The 21,982-nt window shown below is 56.5% G+C and overlaps 2 protein-coding genes across 5 annotated transcripts; one reads left to right on the forward strand and one right to left on the reverse strand.

The window, feature by feature from the left end:
- Window positions 1-3,217: 3,217 nt before the first annotated feature.
- Pianp (PILR alpha associated neural protein) lies at window positions 3,218-8,221 on the reverse strand. Of its 3 annotated transcripts, none has more exons than XM_090325086.1 (6): window positions 7,885-8,221; window positions 6,490-6,551; window positions 5,805-6,346; window positions 5,022-5,103; window positions 3,775-3,996; window positions 3,218-3,555 (listed from the first exon to the last, which is right to left on the reverse strand). In XM_090325086.1, exons 2-6 carry the CDS (start codon window positions 6,504-6,506, stop codon window positions 3,534-3,536), a joined length of 885 nt encoding a protein of 294 aa, XP_090181212.1. In that variant the 5' UTR covers window positions 6,507-6,551; window positions 7,885-8,221; the 3' UTR covers window positions 3,218-3,533. The 3 variants fall into 3 exon arrangements, with proteins under 3 accessions (XP_090181212.1, XP_090181214.1, XP_090181213.1); XM_090325088.1 differs by lacking the exon at window positions 7,885-8,221 and adding an exon at window positions 7,585-7,670; XM_090325087.1 differs by lacking the exon at window positions 7,885-8,221 and adding an exon at window positions 6,785-6,921.
- Window positions 8,222-16,064: 7,843 nt separating this feature from the next.
- Cops7a (COP9 signalosome subunit 7A) lies at window positions 16,065-20,776 on the forward strand. 2 transcript variants are annotated; one of them, XM_090325091.1, is made up of 8 exons: window positions 16,065-16,240; window positions 16,746-16,974; window positions 17,941-18,019; window positions 18,304-18,392; window positions 19,292-19,494; window positions 19,954-20,059; window positions 20,145-20,299; window positions 20,379-20,776. In XM_090325091.1, exons 2-8 carry the CDS (start codon window positions 16,813-16,815, stop codon window positions 20,416-20,418), a joined length of 834 nt encoding a protein of 277 aa, XP_090181217.1. In that variant the 5' UTR covers window positions 16,065-16,240; window positions 16,746-16,812; the 3' UTR covers window positions 20,419-20,776. The 2 variants fall into 2 exon arrangements, with proteins under 2 accessions (XP_090181217.1, XP_090181218.1); XM_090325092.1 differs by having other exon boundaries at window positions 17,944-18,019.
- Window positions 20,777-21,982: the final 1,206 nt, after the last annotated feature.

The following is a 21,982-nucleotide window of genomic DNA, read 5'->3' on the forward strand; positions in this document are numbered from 1 at the left end:
GCCACAAACTCCATTTACCGCTTCATGGGTGTTCAAGAGTCTCACGGACTTTCCTGCCCAATCTGGCTTTGAACTATGATCCTCAGATCTAAGTCTCCCAAGTAGCTGGCATGACAGGCGCGAGCCACCCGTCCCTGGTGCAGATTTTAAGTTCTTTAAACCCAGTAAGAGGCTTTGGGGCCCTCCCTGTGGGGTGGAGGGGGAGGAGAATGGTTCATTTTAACCAGGGTTCCCCAGCTGGCTCGATTTCCATCTTGAATCATGCCCACACAAGCTCTCTGCCCAGGAGATCCCTTCTTGCTGGGCTTCCCACATCTGAGTTGGTTCGAGCTGTGATTACAAGTATTCCACGTTCAGGTGAGGGCTGGCGGAGTCATTGGGTAATGAAAAATGCTACCTGTTACTTACAGTGTCCAAGAACTTTCTAGGCCAATCTGGACAAAAAGTCCATGAGACTCCTATCACCCATGAACCACCAGAAAGCCAGGAGTGGCGCTGAGGCTCAAATGATGACTGCCATGAGCCACCAGCGCCAGGCCAGTCTACATTTTAACTCTGGGACAGAGGCCACTCTCCTGGGCTTCACGGCAGTGCATCTTAGTTTCTCTAAAACAATCCAGAAGCCTAGGGTTGTCTCTCCTCTGTCCTTGTGAACGAGGTATTCAGGAACAAGAACCAGGTGAGAATTGCTAGTGTCCTGCTGGTATATTCTAATTTATTTAAATTTAGGGAAAGTCTAATCAGGCGGTTATTAATTCCCTCTTCATTAGGCGCCTTCATCTGTGGTCTTCTGCATATGGATGAGCCACGGGTCATGATGGCCCTTGGAAGAGGCAGCTGCTGAAGGTGACAACATGAGTGTCTCCCCTGTACCAATGCCTGCCCCCCCAAGATTTGATTCCTTGGGGGGAAATTGGGCAAGGTTAAGGTCTCTCCACCAGCTCTTACCCTTCAGCAGGCTTGACAGAGCCCTCCTCACAAAGCATGGGCTCAGAATCTCTGTTTTGTTTGCTGTTTTACCGTACCAGTACTGAGACTTGAACTCAAGGCCTTGCCCTTAGCATCCTGCCCCCCCCCCCAAAGCTGGTGTTCTACCACTTGAGCTATACCTCCACTCAAGCTTTTTGCTAGTGATTTGTGGGTAAGACCCTCCTAGACTCTCCAAACCACCCTCCTCAGATCACGATCGTCTGAGTGGCTGGGGTTACAGGCGGGCAACACCACGCTGGGTTTTTCTGTCATCAGTTGCTCACCCTTCAGCCTACTTAATTCTTTCCGCTGGAGTACGCCTTTCCCCCGAGGGGAGTCTGGCACCCTAAACACGCACCTCTGTTAACATGTACGGCAGAGACTCAACCCTACTCCCCCACCCGTACAACCCCTCACCTACCAACACATCTGCCATCCTGCCTTCAGATCCCCAGAGAGGCAGGTACAGCCCTCTACTGCCTTCTGGCACACTCCCTGGTCTCCTTTTCCCTCCTGGGGAGGGGGGGCTACCCTATTTCCAGGGAGCAGCTGGGGGCATCCATGGAGGCATGTGGGGGGGAGAACCTGGGTGGTTACTATGACAGTGGAGCCTAGCAACTGCTGAGAAGCTGGTTGCTAACCAAGCCAGAGGGCTCAGAGGTGACTGGTCCCAGCTGGGCAGCTGTGTTCCCTCCCCCCAAACACACCCCTTAATTCCACCCCCGTACCCCAGCAGCGCCTCTTATCTAAGCAAGGGCAGAGGAGGAAAACTAATAAGATAACCACAGGGCTTGGAATGGGGCTTTTGTTTGGGGTGGGGGGGCAGATTAGCGGGCAAGGACAAAAATAAAGGAAGCAGAGCAAGGCTTCTCCCTCCTTCCTCTTTCTCCTCTGCGCCATCTTCCAGCTTTTCCCCTGCACCCCTCTTAGAAGTTCTCTTTTCTCCTTTCCTGGCTTGCTTCGCCATTGCCTGTCCTCTATAATTATCCCCTTTTTCTCGGTCTCCTCTCGACCTTCACAAACAAGAAACAAGGGAACCACACTTCTGATTCCCCGTTCTGGTCCTTTCCATTTCCCGACTGCTCATCAAAAGCCTTCCCTCTTCTTGTTCCTACTTCTCTTCTGCTCCATGTTGAGACTCCTATCCAGGCCAGGTGGTGCTCGTGGCTCACACCTGTCACCCTCACTACTCAGGAGGCTGAGATCTGAGGATCACAGGTTCAAAGCCAGCCCGGGGAAGGAAAGTCCATGAGACTCTATCTCCAATGAACCACCAGAAAACCAGAAGTGGCGCTGTGGCCCAAGGGGTAGAGCGCCAGCCCAGGCCCAGAGTTCAAGTCCTACTACTAACACCCCCCCCCCAAAAAAAAGAAAGGACCAGGGGACTCTGGGTATCTTGCAAAGGCTTTATTTGAAAATTCCGAAACTTAACATCCCACAAGAATTCAAGGTTATCACCACGAGAAGAAGAAAGAGATAATACAAAAATATATATCACAGCGCAGGGGCCAGGTGACAGGAAGAGGGGGGGTGGGGGGAAGGGCGGAGAGCAGGGAGAACCTGATGGGGGGAAAGGAGGAAGGAGGGGGGACCTGAGGGAAAGGGGGAGACGTGGTGGAGGCAGAGTTCCTGATGGCCTTGAACCAGCTCTAATCCCTAGCAGCCTAGCCGGAGCTAGGGAGGCCCTACAGGGAAGCTGGGAAGTGGCGGCCCCGCTCAGGCGTGGGGAAGACACAGGGACACACACACACACAGACAGACAGCCAGGACACACAAGACAAAGGGGACTTGGGAGCAAGGGAGGGGGGAGGACACGTGGCGTCTCTGTCATGGAGTGCAGCACTCGACTCCCCCCCAAACCCACCTCTCTCAGACACCAGAACGCGAGTCATGGGGGGGGGATGAAACACCCCCATTCTTCCATGGCCCTGCCCTCTGGCCAATGCCAGCGCCCTGGAGGTGGGTGGAAGGAGCCAGGGCATGAAATGGGTTGGGGGTTGTCCAGGACAGAGAAGGGCACGAGGGGCCCCAGCCGACCTCCCACCCACCTCTGGGGGCAGCATGCAGAGGCCACAGACACGAGACGAGTGGGTATGGATGAGGCAGACTGAGCAGAGGCCACGCCACACCAAAACCAAGCACTTGACACGTGAGGGGTGCTGAAAACACGGGCAGCCAGAGTGGAGCGTGAAGAAACAAGAAGAAAATGGGGTGTGGGGGGGAGCGCACACATGCACACATGCACACACGCGCACACACACACACACACACACACACACACAGAGAACAGGATGAGGAGTAGAGCCCATGAGGCTGGGGTGCATGTCAGAGGCTCTTATGTGAGTGTGCAAAGGGGGGACCCAAAGTCACAAGTGTGTCAGAACCCCTCGTCATGAGAGGGCAAGGATCGAGGCCTGTGAGTGTTCGGGGGTGCTGTGCCAGGGGCAGGAACCAGGAGCCCCCACCCCCATGGCTCTGTTTCCCCCAGCTCAGTTGGGATGGCAGCTACACCGAGCCCCTTGACCTCCTGCTTGGCAGCACCCCAACACTGAGAGGGGGGAGCGTCACAGATTCACCAGGGGGATCCTGAGAGGAAGAGTAAAGGATGCAGTCAGGAACCCAGGGGCCAAGCCAGAGTCGAGCAGGGACATCAAGACAGCCAGGGAGACTGAGCACAGGAAGGTGGAGTGACCAGGAGAAGCAAGGGGGGCTGGCCCACCCCCCCCAGGAGGAATGAGGGCTTTGGGGGGTTCAGGCACCCCTCCCACCCAGAGAAACACTCCCGACCCGTGGCCCCTGCCTCACCGGTTCAACTGGAAGGCTGGAACCCCCTTGGGCTGGGGCATCCCAGGCCGGGGTCCCCCTCGGGGCTCTTCATGGTCAGGGGTGGGAGTAGGTGAGTCCCCAAAGGCCCCCAACACAGTGACACCAGCAGGCGACAAGTCGGTGAGAGGCTGCTGGCTCTCCTCCTGCCTCAGGGACCCTTGCTGCCCCGAGGGCCTGCGCCGCTTCTGGCTGAGATCCCAGCTGGCAGGGCACATGGGGGGAGGGGGTGTCATGCACTCAGCACCCCCCCCCAAATCCTCCCCGGCCCTCTGCAGACCTGACAGCTCCCTGGAGGTAGGGAACCTCTGCAGCCCCCTCTTCTACCCACTCCATCTGCCCCCCAAACTCTTCTCCCATCCGGCCTCCCCCCCACTCCCCTCAGGCCCCCTCTGAAGTGACTTCCGGTTCCACATCAACCCCAACACATGACTCCCAGGGTTCTCTCAAGTGTGAAGGAACTTGTGACCCATCCCTAAGGATATGTGTCTGTGTAAAGAAAGCTCTAGATTCTCTTCATCCTCCCAGCAGCTCCCATCCACTCTCCCTGCGAAGGTGCCCTGCAAAAACCCTTCCCTGCACACTGAAGAGAACTCACAGGCCCGGCGCTGATGCCTCACGCCTGTCACCCCAGCTCCTCAGGAGACTGAGATCTGAGGGTCGCAGTTCCAAGCCAGACCAGACAGGAAAGGGAGACTTTTATCTCCAATGAACCACCAGAAAAACAGTAATTGGAGCTGTGGCGCTCACAGTGGTAGAGTGCTAGTCTTGAGCAAAAAAGCTCACCGACAGTGACCAGGCCTTGAGTTCAAGCTCCACGACTGAGTGGGGCTCTTCAGGAAAAAAAAATCCACACTGATTCTCACAGTCCTGCCTAAGGTCTGATCTAGACTGGCTCAGCCTTCACCAGACCATCACCCTCTCCCTCCCTTCCCACACCAAGCTCTAATTTCCAAACACTCCATTCCTTGCCAAGCACCAGTGCTCACACCTGTAATGAGCTCCTGGGGAGGCTGAGATGGGAGGATTGAACTTCAAGGCCAGACCAAAGCAGGTCCCCCACCCCCAAAAAAAGGCAGCAGTAGACTGCATGCAGCTGAAATAAGCGTGTCAGCCTTGGGGCGGGGGGAGCTAAAGAACAGTGCCTCCAGTTTATGCCCCAAAACTGGCACAGAAACAAAAACACATCTGAGTTCCCATCCGCCGGCAGCTGCCTGCCCACGGCTTACCAGAATTTGAATATAATGCCGGTAGCTACTAGAACGATGATGATGGAGATGGTGATGGTGACATAGAGCTGTGGATCCACACCTGACAGGAGGAGACACAGGTTCAGTCGGCTGTGGTTGAGCTGAGCACTGTCCTGTGAGCACAGGGTGCTGGGGCTCTTCCTGGATTTCCTCCCCGCCTCAAAGGTGGCACTCTACCACTTGAGCCACGCCTCCCCCCTCCAGCTTTTTGGTGTGGCTCACTGGAAATAAGAATGTCAAGGACTTTTCCCACCTGGGCTGGCTTTGAACTACCGCCCTCAAATCTTAGCTTCCTGAACAGGATAACAGGCATGAGACACCAGTGCCCTGACACCTATTTTCTTTCCTTTTTTTTTTTTTTTTTTTTAAAGCCAGTTTTGGGGCTTGAACTCAGGGCCTGGGCAGCGCTGTCCCTGGGTTTCTTCTACTCAAGGCTAGCACTCTACCACTTGAGCCGCAGCGCCACTTGTGGCTTTTCTGAGCGACGGAACCCAGGACTTCATGCATGCTAGGTAAGCACTCTACCACTAGGCCCCATTCCCAGCCCTCTCTCATTTTTTTCTTTTCAAGCTCTTTTTCCGCCACTTGCCTAAATGAATTTCTCCAAATCTGTCACCACAGTGCACTAAGTGTGTACACACCTGTCCCCAGTGCCCCCCCCACTCCTGGAGGCCTGACACTCCCCAACAAGGCCTGTGGTCCAGCTACCAGCCCCAGGGCCCACCGGCCCCGCCCACCCAGCCCCGGGCCCCGCCCCCTCACCTTCGCCACGCCCCCCGAACAGGAAGGGCCTCAGCGTGGCGGGCGTCTCGCCCAGAATCAATCCGTCCCCGTCGTCCCGCATGGAGTCTGCGTTCGGATGCGGGGTGGCGAGCCCGTGGGGGGCTACGAAACCATAGTCCAGGGGTAGAAATCCAGGGTTGACAGAGTTAGGGTCTCCCCCATCCTCTCGAGACACAGTCGGCCCCCACACAATGGCCCAGGGGTACTGGGAGGAGGGGGGCCCCTCCTCAAAGCCCGAGGGGGTGGCGGGGGGCGCAGTGCCCGGCAGGATCTGCCGCCGCGATCGCGGGACCCGGGGGGATCGGCTGGGTGGAGGTGCCCGCTCCCACAGGCACACGTGTCGGGGGGCCGAGGGCCCGCCCCGGGCACAGGGGGGGCGAGCTGGGGCCGGTGGGGTTCGAGGGGAGGAGGAAGCAGAGGAGGAGGAGGAGGAGGAGGAGGCAGAGCCCTGAGCAGGCCGTGGGAGAGGCAGCAGCAGCAGTGGCCAGAGAGGGAGGAGGGGAGACAGAAGCAGAGCAGGCCTACAAGAAGGGAGAAGAAGGCAGGTGAGAGACCCAGGCCCACGGCAGCCAGGCTGGCAGCAGAGCCCCCACTCCCGGCCCTCCTGTCCTCCCCTCCTAACGGAAAGGCCCCCCCCTCGCCCCCCAATCTGGGCCAGACTTACCACATTCTGCATTTCATGTCTGAAGTCTTTTTCTCAGCTGTGACCCAGATTCTCAGCCTTTACTGGGGGGGGGGGCGTGGGAAGAAAAGGGGGTCACCACATACACCCCCCCATCTATCCATCCACCGCCTTGCCTCCATCTCCCCGCCCCACTCTCTCAGCATCCTTGTAAATTCCCTTCCTGGGCTCTCCCCCCCTCCCAGCCCCACCTACCGCCTCCTGGGTGTGGGGGGGGTTCCCCCTTATGACCTCCCCACCCCTTGGCTTCCCGGGCCTCCTTCCCTGCCTCTTCTACCTTATGGCGCGAGCGAGCCTGCGCGCCAGGCTTTTTTTTTTTTTTTCCCTGGATCTTAAATTAGAGGCAAGAACCTTGTGATTCCTGGAGCACCTTAAGGCTGGGGAGGGAGCCCGGGGGCGGGGGAGGGCGGGGAGCCGGGGCGGGGACGGGGTGTTTCTGGGGCCCCGGGAGCCTGCAGGGAGGGGAGATGGAGGGACGGGGGAGGCGGGTGGGCGGGAAACCGGAGTGCTTTCCCGGTCCAATCCCCTCCACGCCCGTGCCGTCTTCTGGGGAGCCCTCCTGGTCTTGGCTGAAAGGTGGTCAAGAGCTCAGGGTGGTGGATAAGGGGGGGCCGGGCTCCCCCACCCCAGATGAGGGAGGAGCGCATCCCCAAGGTCCTTCCCATCCGAAGCCTCAACTCCTCCCAGAAGACAACACAGGGAGGGGGAAGTCCATCTTAGGGCGGTGGGCGATGGGGAGGGGGGAGGCAGGGGTGGAGGTGGAGGAAGGGAGGAGCCTGCCCAGGAGGAAAAGGCCCGGGACGTGAGCCACCCTGCCCAGGGGTCAGGAGAGGCGGAGGAGGCCGAGGCTGGAGGAAGGAGGAAGGAGGCCGGGGCGGGCGGCGCGGCCCGGAGGGACGGGAAAGGATGGGGAGTCGGGAATGCGCTCGGCCCCCCGTTTAGGGTTCCTCGGGGACGGAGCTGGGGAGGGAAATGGAAGAGGGGCCCGGTGGGGCGCAGAAGGGACATCGGGGTCCCCGCCCCGGCGTCGCCCCTGCGGGAGCCTCCGCCCGCCCCTCCTCCCCGCGCCCCACCGACCTGTTGGGCGCCGCCGAGGGGCCCCCCCGCGATCCACGCGCGGAGCCCGGGAGGAAGGGGTCCTCGATGGCGCCGGGAGGCGGGGGGAGGGGGGGAGGGCCGGTGCCGCACCAGCCGGGGGCCGGGGACGGAGGGCCACGGCGGGAGGAGAGAGGTGAGGAGCGGGGGCGCAGGGAGAACGGGCTCGGGAGAGACGGGGGCACGGCGAGGGGAGGGGCGCGGAGCCGAGCCCTCCCTCCCTCCCTCCCCGCCTGCCCTCGGCGGCGGTCGCGGGTCGGGCCCCCCCTCCCCCCGGCTCACCTGCGCGGCGGCGCGGGCTCCGCGGGCGCTCGGGCTGGCGGGGGGCCGGGGCTGAGCGCAGGCGGGCGGGTGGCGGGGCATGGTCGGGAGGTTCGCGCAGCAGCCGGGGCCGAGGGGGGCGGGCGCCCGGAGCGGCGGCGGCGGCGGGAGACGCAGCGCTCGGCTCGGGATGCGCTCGGCCCGGCCCCGCTCGGCTCGGGATGCGCTCGGCTCGGGATGCGCTCGGCCCGGCCCCGCTCGGCTCGGGATGCGCTCGGCTCGGCCCCGCTCGGCTCGGGATGCGCTCGGCTCGGCCCCGCTCGGCTCGGGATGCGCTCGGCTCGGCCCCGCTCGGCTCGGGATGCGCTCGGCCCGGCCCCGCTCGGCTCGGGATGCGCTCGGCCCGGCCCCGCTCGGCTCGGGATGCGCTCGGCCCGGACCCGCTCGGCTCGGGATGAGCTCGGCCCGGCCCTGCTCGGCTCGGCCCGCTCGGCTCGGGGTGCGCTCGGCTCGGCCCCGCTCGGCTCGGGATGCGCTCGGCTCGGGGTGCGCTCTGCCCCGCTCGGCCGGAGTCTGGACGCCGGCCCGGCCCCTCTATCTCTGGGTCGGACAGGTCTAACCCTGTCCGGAGCCCTGCTAGGCCCCGGCGGGGGGTGCGGGCCGGTCCCCACTCCGCGGGGCGCAGGGGTGCCGCGTCCCCAGCGCCACGGCCACCGCGAGCACTCACCAGAGGCGGGGGCCCAGCTCGGGTGTTCCCGGTGGAGAAGGCGCTGGGCGCCGCACCCCCTTCACCCCCCCTGTCCCCCGCCACCCCCGCCTCCCTCCCAGCAGGCGGAGGCTCGCGGTTCAAAGCCAAACCCCGGCAGGAAGATCGTGAGATCTTTCTGCATGTGTCAGATCCATTCTGTGTGAGATCCATTCTGCGTGTGTCAGTGCTGGGACTCGAACTCAGGGCCTGAGCACTGTCCTTGGACTTTCTCAAGTCTAGAGCTCTACCCCTTGAGCCTCAGCACCACTTCCGGCTTTTTTCTATGTGCTACCGAGGAATCGAACCCGGGTCTCCATGCATGCTAGGCAGGCACTCCACCACTAGGCCAAACTCCCGGCCCTGAACTTTTTTAATCAAGGCTAGCGCTCCACCACCTAAGCCACCCTGCCACTTCTGGCCTTTTCTGTGTATGTGGTATAGAGGTATTGAACCCAGGGCTTCCTGCATGCCTGGCCAGTCCTCCACCCCTGAGCCACATTCCCAGCCCCTTGGATACCTTTTTTTTTTGATGTAGGTACTTCTTATGGATTTGAGATAGCTTTGTTTTGATTTAAATCCTCCTCAATGTCTTTCAGTGAAATATAATATTTGTTTGCATTACAGATTCTGTAATGCACATTCTGCTTTATTTACTCCTAGATCTTATTCTGATTTTTCGGTCATGGTTAACATTCCTTTTTCAAGACTGAATTTTCACAATGCTTTTTTTTTTTGCGGCTATCTAATTTCTTTTTTCTATAGACACTTTGAATTTTCTCCAAAAGCAATCACATCTTCAGCAAAAAGATGGAAGTTTCCTTTTTTTTCTTTTCCAATGCTAAGCCTTTAATTTCCTTTTCTTATGCTGGCAGGACCTTTATTGCAGTGTTGAATGGAGCTACTGACAGGCTGTTCTGTTCTTGCTTTTAAAAGAAACCCTTCGAATATTTTGTTTCCAGGAAGCCTGTTTGCAGTGTGAAGCCCTGATGCTTCAATCTCCAGCACCACACACACAAAAGAAAAACATTTATAAAAATAAGGTTTGATGGGGGGGGTGGGGGGAGGGAAATGGGTACCAAGACATGTGAAAGGGTATCAATGTATGTGAATTAATGCACCTTCTATCTGGCAAATATCATGTAACCCTTTTACTAATTACAATAAAAATAAATAAATAAATAAATAAAAATAAAGTTTGAGTCCTCCGTACCACATACTCAGAAAAAGCCAGAAGTGGTGCTGTGGCTCCAGTGCTGGAGTGCGAGCCTTGAGAAAGCCCAAGGACAGTACTCAGACCCCGAGTTCCAACTTTGGGACTGGCAAAATAAATAAGTAAACAAATAAACAATGTTTGCTATAAAGTTTTTTACTTTTTTTTTTTTTTTGCCAATCCTGGGGCTTGAACTTAGGGCCTGGGCACTGTCCTTGGGCGCTTTATGCCTCAAGGCTAGCGCTCTATCACTCAAGCTACAGCTCTACTTCTGGCTTTTTCTGAGTACATGGTACTGAGGAATCGAAACCTGGGCTTCTTCATTCATGCTATGCAAACATTCTAACACTAGGCTAGGCTCCTTGCCCTATGTTTTCTCCTCCTCCTCCTCTTCTTCCTCTGCTCAGACTCAGGGCCTGGGCACTGTTCTTGGGCTTTCTCAAGGCTAGCGCTCTATCACTTGAGCCACAGCACCACTTCCAGCTTTTTTCTAAGTATATGGTATGGAGGAATCAACCCAGGTCTTTGTGCATGCTAGGCAAGCACTCTACCACTAGGCCAAACTCCTGGTCCCTTATTATTATTGTTATTATTATTATTATATTTTTCTGCGTGCTGTCCCTGGGCTTTTTTTGCTCAATGCTAGAACTCTAACACTTTGACCCATGCGGCGAGCTCCTCGACCAGCGAGGAAGAACGACCACCACTCGAGGATTCTTCTCAAATCATACTTTATCGGAGAGCCTTTCGATTGAAGGGGGAGCAGGAAGCGAAAAGGGCCTGGGCAGGGAAATGCAGCTGCTTACATACAATCAAGGAACCTGGGGTTTTTTGCCATTGGTCGCTCACTTGCCAGGGCCGTTTTAAAGCTCGGGATTGGTCAGGCCTCTGACGTCATACGCGCAGACTCAGAGGAAAGAGCAAACGCTCTGCATACACATACCAGATAAGGAGGACTAAGAGGTTGTTTAGTGGCGGCCGCTCCGGCTCCCCACATCTCCCCCTTTCTTGTTTTGTTGCAGCAAGTCAACATACCTGTTGTGAAGAGAGTAGAGGTGCTGTCCTCCAAAGTAAAACTTGAGGTCCCATTCTAGAGGAGTGACCCAGGCGATCAACTCTGGCTCCCTCCCCTCCAGGCCCTCTATCCCCTTTGTGGAGATGGGCTAGGGGCGCAGACCCATATGCTGACGCACATGCTCTCCCTAACCTGTTAGGGTCAGGAGTGGTACTTTGTCCAACATTTCACAACTCTTGGCTGCCTGTACTCCTATTCCTCGTGCAATAGACTAAGGTCTCGAGGGTGCAAAGGCAGTACAGGGCACTTTTAGTTGGTTTTTAAAGCTGCAAGCCAAATTTTGGGGAGAGTGTCCTTGCTCCAAGGCAGTGAGTGCATGAGCAATTAGTACTCTATCCCTTCTATTGCGAGATCTCATGCGACAGAGCAACCAGAGGCAAAAAATACAGGGCCCACAACAGGCTGCAACAAACACTCCCAGCCCAGCCCACTCCTTAACAAACGACAGGGAATTTTTTACCCAATCCAAAACTTGTCCTGCTGTTATTGTGATCCTGGTCCTACTAACTAACATAATTTCTGATCTTAATTGAGTGGTTAGATTTTCAAACTGATCAGTCCATTGTCCTACAAGCATTAGTCACGGGCATTGGTAATGGAAAGGTCTTCATCCGCGCCCACAAAATCCTCTCCTGGGCCATCACTGGATCTGCTAGTATTGCCACCAACATGAGAATGATCTTCATCGTCAGTGCCTTTCTCGGGTTCTCCTTCCACCTTTCGCGTCAATCGCAATGGGACCCAAAGCGGTGTTTCCTGCTCCTGTGGAAAAACACAAACAGCTCCCCTGGATCTCCTTACTACGGGATCCGGTCCGCACCAATTATTTGTAATAACATCCTTCCATTTAACCATCTCAGTTATAATTTTTGGGTTTTGGGCAGCATGTCTATCTGCTGCTGACTTATCATCACTATTTAAAATTAAAAAAATTTAAAGTAAAAAGTGCAAGGGAAAGTCTTTCCCTGGGAGATGCTCCTTCCGCAATTCCCCCCTTTTGTTTTTGAAGTATTTCTTTTAATTTTTTGTTGGTTCTTTCCACAATTCCTTGTCCTTGCGGATTGTATGGTAACCCTGTTGTATGGGCTACTTGCATTTGCGCACAAAAGGCGCGGAAACCATGAGAAGTATAGGCAGGGCCATCATCAGTTTTTAAGTGAAGGGGTTTTCCCCAGGCCGCCCAGGCTTCTAAACAATGTACTTTTACATGGGAAACCTTTTCTCCTGCCAAGGGCGTGGCATGTACTATACCAGAATAGGTATCCACTGAGACATGTAAATATTTTAATTTTCCAAATTCCGCTAAATGAGTAACATCCATTTGCCATAGGGCATTTGGTTTTAGGCCTCTAGGGTTTATCCCCACATTAGGAGAGGGGAGAAAAATCACAAGAGGAGGAATGGGCTGTCCATTAATATCTTTTACTGACCTGCATTCATTGGCCCAATGTTTTCCCTTCTTGCACCTAGGACATGTTCCTGGCATCTTTTGAACTCCCTGAGGACCCTGGGGAGCAGTTCTGGGACACTGGCGTTTAGTGTCCAAGTTGGCCACATTTGAAGCATCCTTTACCTTTAGAGTCCTTGGCCGCTCGGGTGGCTGACAGTACAGCTGCAGCCAGGCCTGCATTAGTTAATGGCCCCCCTATTTCCCTGCAGGCTTTTATCCATGCTTCCAGGCCCTTTTCCTTGACCGGCATAATAGCTCTCTGACATTCCTTTGTACATTGCTCAAAAATAATTTGTTGGACAACTGGCATAAAGACTTCAAGATTTTCAAAAACGCGCTCCGCCGTTTCGAGCACACGGGCCACAAAATCGGAGAATGGCTCCGTGACAGCTTGAGTAACTTTGGTGAGGCTGCCAGTGACCTGGCCTTTGTTTGGGATTGCCCTCCAGGACTTGTAAAAAACCTCATTTATTTGTTTATAAACATCCCAGGGGAAATTTGTCTGATCGGCAGCCCATTGTCCTTGCCCTAGGAGCATGTCCACAGTCCACTCGGGCCGCCCTTCTTGTACATTTACTCTATATTGAGCCTGAGCTCTGTCCATAACTATAGACCTGAAGTCAAGGAACTGTCTATGATTGAGGCATGTCCGCGCGACCTCATACCAATCATTAGGTGTCATAGCATTAGCAGTCAGTCTTCTAAGCAAGGCAGTGGTATAACTGGCCGCAACTCCATAATTACGTACTGCCTCCATCAAATCCTTTAACTGTTTATAGGAGACTGGTTCAAAGGTCCTCTCCTGAGTAACTGGGTTCTCAAAAACTGGGGACGCAGCCGCCAGGCGGGACCACGTGCTTCCTTTTATGAAATGACTTTTTCCCGCCGCCACAGGATAGGGCGGGGGCGCAGAGGGCATGGCTCTCTCTTGCTTATTTCCTTTAGACACTCCGGCCAGAAGAGGTCGCTGAACTCCATACCTACCCTCCTCATACCTAGCAACCGCCTCCTCCAAGCCTTTTCCCTCTTTCGGGTCCTGTTCCTCATCTGAATTGTTAGTCACTTCCTCATCTGAGTTGCTTAACTCCTCATTTGAATCGTTTAGCTCCTCATCTCTAGACTCCCTTATTTGTAAAAGTTGAAACCTGCCCGGATCCGGGTAAGACCGCCCTGGGGGCGGCTCCATTGTTCTTATGCCTTGGTCCTCCTTATCTCCCTCCTGCCCGGTATCTTGAAAGGGTGCGTCCACCCTCTGTTCTTTGACATAAAGTCTCCCCTTTTTATTTTCTTTCCCTTTTCTTTTTGGCCTACCTTTTTCCTCCCCATTTGATTCTGCCTCGGAGAGACTATCCTGGTGCTTCCTCAGTGTCCTACTGGCTCTCTTAACAATCTGTGAGTTGCCGCAACGCAGACAAATGCAACAAAAACACACCAGCAGCAAGCAAGGAAGGACAACAGCAAGCACCCAGAATTGTACCCAAAGAAACAGCATATCTGGGGATCTCAGCTGATCAGGCTGATACTTACCGACGTCTCCTCTCCGTATGTCGAGTTCTGAATCCTCCTCGGCCTTTTCGCTTGTCGTCCTGTCTTCCCAAGGTCCCGGGTCTCGGCACCAGTTGCAGCGAGCTCCTCGACCAGCGAGGAAGAATGACCACCTTTCGATTGAAGGGGGAGCAGGAAGCGAAAAGGGCCTGGGCAGGGAAATGTAGCTGCTTACATACAATCAAGGAACCCGGGGTTTTTTGCCATTGGTCGCTCACTTGCCAGGGCCGTTTTAAAGCTCGGGATTGGTCAGGCCTCTGACGTCATACGCGCAGACTCAGAGGAAAGAGCAAACGCTCTGCATTCACATACCGGATAAGGAGGACTAAGAGGTTGTTTAGTGGCGGCCGCTCCGGCTCCCCACAGACCCACAGCTCCACTTATCATTTTCTGGTATTTGATTGGAGATAAGAGTCTCATGGACTTTCCTAAGCAGGCTGGGTTCGAATTGAGCTCCTTAGCGCTCAACCTTCAGAGTAGCTGGGATTGCAGATGTGAGCCACCGGTGCCAGGTTCTTTTCCATTTAGTTCCTTCTTACCTTCCTCTCTCTCTCCTCCTTCCTTTCCCACCTCCTCACTACATATATATATATATATATATATATATATATATATATATATACACACACACACACACACACACACACACACTGGAGATTGAACTCGGGGTGTAGACATTTAACTTTTTCCCCTCAAGGTTGGTGCTCTGTCACTGGAGCCACACCTCTACTTCCAGGTTTTTTTTTGCTGCTTCATTGGAGATAAGAGTCTTACAGACTTGGCCAGGCACTGGTGGGCTCACATCTGTAATCCTAGCCAGGCTGGAGGCAGATCTCTGAGGATCACAGTTCAAAGCCAGCCTGAGCAAGAAAGTTCTCGGGACTCTTTGCCAGTGAACTACCAAAAAATCTGGAAATAGGTTGTGCCTCAGGTGCTAATCTTAAGCAAAGAAGACTCAGGAACAGCGCCCAGCCCTGAGTTCAAATCCAGATTTGACACAAGAAAAGAAAAAAAAAATATGAGTCAGACTTTTCCTGCGCTGGCTGGCTTGAAACCACAGTCTTCAGATCTCAGACTCCTGAGTAGCTGGAATGACAGGCATAAGCCACCAGCACCTGGCTTGGGACAGTTGATCTCAATGATAGAACAGTCACCCAACACACACACAACTCCATCACCACAGCCACAAAATAATTAGGTGGGAACTTCCTACAGTATCTCAACCTGTAATTCCAGCTACTTGCTACTCACCCAGGCAGCCCAGATGGGGAGAATTATAGCTCAAAACTAGTGTGGGGGAAAACGGCGTGAACTTCATCTCAACCTATACACGCTGAGTATTGTGGCATTTACCTGTCATCCCAGCTCAACTGGAATTTGAAACAGGAAAACTGATTCAAGCCAGTCTAAGCATAATAAACAAGATGTTAAACAAAATGACAAGAGGGACTGGGAGCGTGGCTTAGTGGTAGAGTGCTCGCCTAGCATACACGAAGCCCTGGGTTTGATTCTTCAGTACCACATACACAGAAAAAGCGGCAAGTGGTGCTGTGGTTCAAGTGATTGAGCCTTAAGCCCAAGGGCAGTGCTCATGCCCTGAATTCAAAGCCAGGACTAACCAAACAAATAAAAAAAAAAAAAACAGAAAAAAAACCCCAAAGTGTTGCTGTAGTTCAAATGGTTGAGCAAAAGAAGTTCAGGGACAGAGTTCAAGTCCCAGGACTGGGAAAAGAAAAGACAATTAAAAAAAAAAACAACCAGGATGTTCCTCAAGTGACCAAACACCTGTAGGGCCGTAAAATAATACATATTTTAAATATATGTACCTTTAAGGTACACATATGTGCACACACATGTGTCTATTCCATTGAGTGGAAAACCTCATGGAGAAAGCCAAGCCCTGAATGCAGGCTGCAGGAGCAGCACATACACACATCATGCATGCACACACACACACACGCATGTATACGTGCATGCGTATTTATGTGAACACACACACATGCAAAGTCTGCAGGAACTGTCTTCCAGCCACAGGCCTCCCACAACCTCCTCCATCAATGAGCCCCGCCCCCTGTCATTCGCTCTCTCCAACAGCCAATCAAAAACGGGGATAGCCTATGACCCGCCTCCCGGAGTTGCGTCCGCAGGAAGTAGGGGGGCGGTCCCACCCGGAAGCTACTTCCGGAAAGCCGCGGTCGTCCCATAGAGGACCGGCGGCTAGAGCGGCCGGGCCGGGGAAAGGCAGCAGGGAAGGCTCGGCACGGCCGCCGGAGGGGACGGAGCGGCGGCTCCGCCCCGGGAGCCGGAGGAGAAGCTCGGCGGGCAGCGTTCCGCGGAGTCTGGTCCAGGGTGCGAGCGGGCCGGCGGGCGTGCGGGCGGCGCGGGCCCCGACGCGGGCTCTTTAAAGGAGGGGGGTGGGGCCGAGCGTGCGGTCACGTGGGCGGGGCGCGCGCACGGCGTCGTTTGTGGGCGGGGTTCCGCGTGGCCCCGCCCCTCGCTCTCCTCACCTCCTGGGCCCCTGGTGTTTTGGGGCAGTGGGGGCCCTGCACGCGGCGTTGCTCCGGGCCCAGGAGTTTGTGGGGTGCGTGGCCGAGGAGAGTCGGGGCTCCCACACCCCGCTCCTCCCCGGGAAGTCACCGAGCACTGGTTCTGGCGGCGGGGTGCCATTCCTGGCGCTGTCACTTGGCCTTTCCCCCTCGACCCCCGCCTGTTGTGCCTGGCCTCGAACCGCCATCCTCGGGAATCTGCAGCCTCCTGACATTAACCGGGCTCACAGGGGCTGTAGCTTTGGGGTCTGCAGCGCACAGGTGTTCAGGGCCTGCCAGCCTCACCCTCCCCTCTTCTTTCCTTTCAGCTCCAGCCAGCCTGTCACCAGGTCACCCCCTGCTCCTCCTCCCCCCGCCACCCCTCCCAGCACAGCCATGAGTGCGGAGGTGAAGGTGACAGGACAGAATCAGGAGCAGTTCCTGCTCCTGGCCAAGTCTGCCAAGGGCGCCGCGCTGGCCACGCTCATCCACCAGGTGCTGGAGGCCCCCGGGGTCTACGTGTTTGGCGAACTGCTGGACATGCCCAATGTCAGAGAGGTGGGTTGTGGGCTGGGGTCCCCAGGTTGCCATTGGAGTGTAGGAGGGATGGGTAGGACCTCGAGATAGCCTGGAAGGGAACAGAACTTAAGGTTGCTTTTTCTTTGGAAGTGAGAGATCTGGGAAAACCTAGTGTTTTTCCTTTCTCTGTGTGTGGGTGCCTGTGTGTGTCTGCACATGCCAGTACTAGGGCTTGAATTCAGGGACTGGGTGCTGTACCTGAGCTTTTTTTTTTTGTTTTTGGTCTTGAACTCAGGGCCTGAGCACTGCCCTTGGGGCTTTCTCAAGGCTAGATTTCTACTACTTGAGCCACAGCACTTCTTCCAGCTTTTTCTATATACGGAGGAATTGAACTTGGATCTTTATGCACTCTAGGTTAAGCACTCTACCACTAGACCACACTCCCAGCCCAAGACTGGCACCTGGGCCACAGCTTTACCTCCAGCTTCCAGGACTTTTCTGTCATGGCTGGCTTTGAACCATGATGCTGAGATCTCAGCCTTCTGAGTAATTAGTTTTTTTTCTTTTCTTTCTCTTGGTGCATGCTCGGCAAGCACTCTACCACTAGGCCAAACTCCCGGGCCCAGCCCTCATTCTTTTCATTCCCTATCATTAATAGGTGTGAATCATTGGGACCCATTTTGATTCCCTGTAGTAAGATTGTGTCATCAAAGCATCCCTTTCTGGCTGGTGTGTGTGTGTGTGTGTGTGTGTGTGTTGGTACTGAGGGCTTGAACTAAGGATCAGGGCACCGTCCGTTGGAAGAAGTGCTTTGTGAGTTGAGTGGCTGGTCAGCCTTATAACAGAGCCCTCAAGGTGGAAGGGATTTTGCCTTTCTGTGAGAATAATGGGAGGGGAGCCAAGACAGGTCCTGGTGGAAGGGTGGACCCAGAAAGTTCCAAACGGGCTATGGAGGCTGGGAGGCCGGGAGGCTGGCCTTTGCTGTCACTTCTTCCCTTTTTCTAGCAGCTGGCCGAAAGTGACTTTGCCTCCACCTTCCGCCTGCTCACCGTGTTTGCCTATGGCACGTACGCCGACTACCTAGGTAATGAGAAGGGCTTCGGGGTAATGGAGACAGGAGAGAGAAGGCAGGGAAGTTTCTGGAAAGACTGGAAAAAGATACTCCTGGCATGGATCGTGGTTCACAACCAGCAGGGGAGGGAGGGTGTCTGTGGAACTCTTTATGTCCAGGGAGTCACCAGATAGTCAGAACATGGAGTTGTGGCTCAGGTGGTAGAGCGCCAGCTGTGAGGGGAAAAGAGCTAAGGGCCCGAGGCAGCGCTTCCCCAGAACCGAGCACAGCGCCCCACACTTTGCCTTATCCCCTAGCGGAAGCCAGGAGTCTCCCCCCTCTCACCGACGCGCAGAAAAACAAGCTGCGCCATCTGTCAGTGATCACACTGGCTGCCAAAGTCAAGGTGAGTGACACCCCTCAGCCCCCCCAGTTCCAGGCCAGTGGGGCCCGGAACATTCTGTATCCCTCCCTCCCCTTCCGCCATGACAGCCACTCAGGCTCAACACCCTTTGCTTCGTCTACTCGTCTTCGGTGTTTTTGTTCAAACTGGCAACTAAGATGCTGGCAGTGTGTGCAATCGTGGCCTGTCTGAAGCTCTGGGTCTGCCATGCCTCCGCCAAGATGAGGCTCGTTTCTGATTGTGTGCTGTGCACGGCGGCTGGCTTTGTCCCAGTTGGGCCTGTGGCCTGTGCGTGTGTCTGTCCTGGGCTGGAACTCACGATTCGCGTTGCACTGCTTGAGCCATGGCTCCACTTCCCGCTTTCTTTTCTTTTGATATTTTTTTTTCAGGGGGTGGTAGTTTAGTGGAACTAAAAGTCCCACAGTTCCGTGCCCTGGCTGGCTTTGAACCTCCATCCTCAGATCTCAGTCTGAGTAGCTAGGGTTACAGGCGTGAGCCACTGGTTTGTGGCTCCAGGTTGTGTCGGCTACCATTGCTCTGCATTCTCCTGCTCCTGCGCGGGCGGCTCTCACGATGCGTCTGCTGGGACCAGGCCCAACAGCCACCAGAGAACCACAAGTGGACTGTGGCTGGAGGGGTGGACCGCCAGCCCAGAGCAGAAGAGCTCAGGGACAGCGCCCGGGGCCCGAGTTCAAGCTCCACGACCAGCCTGTCCTCCCAGCGGCCCAGGAGCTGAGATCTGAGGATCGAGGTTCAAAGCCAGCCGGGGCAGGAAAGTCCAGGAGACTCCAAGGAACTAAAAAAGCCGGCATTGGTCGAGCTCTTCCGGCTGCTGCTAAAGCCCGGCCCGGGTGGGGAGCCCTCACCCCTGCGCCCCCTCACCCCTGCGCCCCCTCCCGCAGTGCATCCCCTACGCCGTGCTGCTGGAGGCCCTGGCGCTGCGCAACGTGCGGCAGCTGGAGGACCTGGTGATCGAGGCCGTGTACGCCGACGTGCTGCGCGGCTCCCTGGACCAGCGCAACCAGCGGCTGGAGGTGGACTACAGCATCGGCCGCGACATCCAGCGCCAGGACCTGAGCGCCATCGCGCGCACCCTGCACGAGTGGTGAGCGCCCTCTGCGCGGGTGCGTGCGCCTCCTCCTCCTCCTCCGGGCGCATGCGCGCCCCGCTGCCCTGGGCGCTCCCCTCGTGTGCGCATGTGTATACCCCGCGCGCGCATGCGCAGTGCCACCGGAGCCACGTGCGGATGGTTCCTTCGAGGGCAGAGCCTCCCAGGCCTTTGTGGGGAGGCTGGTGACCAGAGAGAGCCGCCTTGCCCGGCCTCCCAAGGGGCGCCTGCGGGGCGCCTCCCCGGCCCGTGGCCCCGCCTCCCTCAGCCCCGGCCCTGCCCCCTCAGCCCCGCCTCCCTCGGCCCCCTCCACCCTGGCTCGTGGCCCTGCCCCCTCAGCCTAGGCCTCGCCTCCCTCAGGCCCGCCCCTCCCCGGCTCGTGGCCCCGCCTCCCTGAATCCCGGCCCCGCCCCGTCCCGTGGCCCCGCCCCTGAGCCCCAGCCCCGCCCCCCGCAGGTGCCGGGGCTGCGAGGCGGTGCTGTCGGGCATCGAGGAGCAGGTGAGCCGCGCCAACCAGCACAAGGAGCAGCAGCTGGGCCTGAAGCAGCAGATCGAGAGCGAGGTGAGCGCGCGCAGGCGGGCGGGCCGGGCACGCGGCCCCCCCTTCCCCCACCCGCCTGGTGAGCCCCTCCTCCTCCCGCGGCCAGGTCGCCAACCTTAAGAAAACCATCAAGGTGACCACGGCGGCCGCGGCGGCCGCGGCCACGTCCCAGGACGCCGAGCAGCACCTGACGGAGCTGCGGGAGCCCGCGCCGGGCGCCAACCAGCGCCAGCCCAGCAAGAAGGCCTCCAAGGGCAAGGGGTGAGCGAGCGGGGCGGCGCCGCGGGCGAGGGGCGCGGGGGCCGGGCGCCCTGCATCCTGACGCTCCTCCCCTCGCCAGGCTCCGGGGGAGCGCCAAGATCTGGTCCAAGTCCAACTGAGTCCGCAGGACCCCGGCCTCCGCCCTGCTCCGGACTCCTGCTCGCGTGGGGCCTGGCGCTGGGGGCGCCCCGAGGTTCCTCCCCACCCCTCCTTGATTCTTCCCCGGGGACCGTGTGGGCCCGTGTGGAGTCCCCCAGAGCCCGCAGCGCACTACACCCTGTCCTGTCCCCCTCCCTCGGCAAAACAGCTGCTCCCAAGGTCCCAGAGCCCAGGCGTGGACGGCCGCCGAGGGCCTTCGACTCCTTTTCTGTGAGTTTGTGGGGACAGGAAGGGACTATAGATTGTATAAAAAAGGAAAGAGAAATATATACATATATCTATATAACACGACACAGAAATAAATCTATGAGAAGTTCATCTCCGCGTGCTCATCGCGCTGTTTCCGGAGACCTGGATGCTGGGCTCTGACGCATGGGTGCCAGGCGGCCATGGGTGCAGCTTCAGTGCCAGCACCCTCCCGGTCTCCAGCCTTTTGTCTTGCCACCTCCATATCCTCAGGACAGCTTCGCAGGGAAACGACTTCTGTATTAAAGGGCCGTATTGGGCTGGGCCCGGTGGCTCCTGCAGCTCAAACCAACTCAGGCAGGAAACTCATCTCCAATTCAGCATCAGAAAGCCAGCGGTGGAGCTATGGCTCAAGTGGTAGAGCACCAGACTTACTTGAGCAAAGAACCTCAAGGACAGCAGCTTAGACCTCGAGTTCAAGTCCTAGTACTGGCACCAAAAATTCTAATAAGGTGGCTGAACCCCTACACACGCGTGCACGCACGCACACACACCACACTGCATGCAGTGTGACTGTGTATTTAAGAGGCTGGGATTACAGATGTGAGCCGCTGGCATCTGACTGGGTAACATGTTCTGATGTTGGAATTTGGGGAGTTTTTTGTTTTTTCCAGCCCTGAGGCTTGAGCTTAAGGCCTGGGCATTGTCCTTAAGGTGGGGCTCTACTACTTGAGCCACCTGCTACCTGTCCTGACTGGTGGATATGCGTCACTGAAGAAGCCTGTGATACTTCCATTAAGGCCACTGTGCCAGTCCTGTGAACTGTTAATTCTGTCCAACAAAAACATAGCACTTAGCTGGGCGCAGTGGCTCGCCCCTGTAAATCCTCGCTACTCAGGAGACATATGGGAAGATCAAGGTTCAAAGCCAGCCCGGGCCCAAAAAGACCTGAGACTCTTATCTCCAATTAAGCTCTAGAAAAGGGTAAGTGCGGCTTGGCTCAGGGTAGGGCGGTAGCCCTGAGCTGAAGAGCTCAGCGACAACACTCAGGGATTGCTGGGAAATCAAACCCAGGGCCTAGCATGTGCTAGCCAAATGCAAGTGCTCTACCAAAGAGTTCTACCGATATGGTGACCTAAATCCACTGACCTCGGCTTCCTGAGGAGCTGGGATTACAGGCATGAGCCACCAGCACCGGGCTGTAGACACTAATTCTCAAGGCCAGGTGTGGGCTGGAGCTAGGGGCTCACACCTGCAATCCCAGCTACGCAGGCGTGGAGACCTGAGGACTGGGGGTCAAGGGCGGGTTAATTTGGGAACCACTCCAGTCACCCAGCA

Source organism: Megascapheus bottae, chromosome 37, assembly GCF_031878675.1.
Source record: "Megascapheus bottae isolate mThoBot1 chromosome 37, mThoBot2.hap1, whole genome shotgun sequence".
NCBI classification, from domain to species: Eukaryota; Metazoa; Chordata; class Mammalia; order Rodentia; family Geomyidae; genus Megascapheus; species Megascapheus bottae.

Excerpts from the sequence above, each read along its gene's own strand:
- Pianp (XM_090325086.1), bottom strand. Across the intron at positions 3,997-5,021 it reads GGCATTATATTCAAATTCTG|CTGGGATCTCAGCCAGAAGC; the intron begins GTAAGCCGTGGG and ends GTGCCCTGCCAG. Across the intron at positions 3,556-3,774 it reads CCAGCCTTCCAGTTGAACCG|GATCCCCCTGGTGAATCTGT; the intron begins GTGAGGCAGGGG and ends TCTTCCTCTCAG.
- Cops7a (XM_090325091.1), top strand. The coding sequence starts at position 16,813 with ATGAGTGCGGAGGTGAAGGTGACAGGACAGAATCAGGAGCAGTTCCTG. Across the intron at positions 16,975-17,940 it reads ACATGCCCAATGTCAGAGAG|CAGCTGGCCGAAAGTGACTT; the intron begins GTGGGTTGTGGG and ends CCCTTTTTCTAG. Across the intron at positions 18,393-19,291 it reads CACTGGCTGCCAAAGTCAAG|TGCATCCCCTACGCCGTGCT; the intron begins GTGAGTGACACC and ends CCCCTCCCGCAG.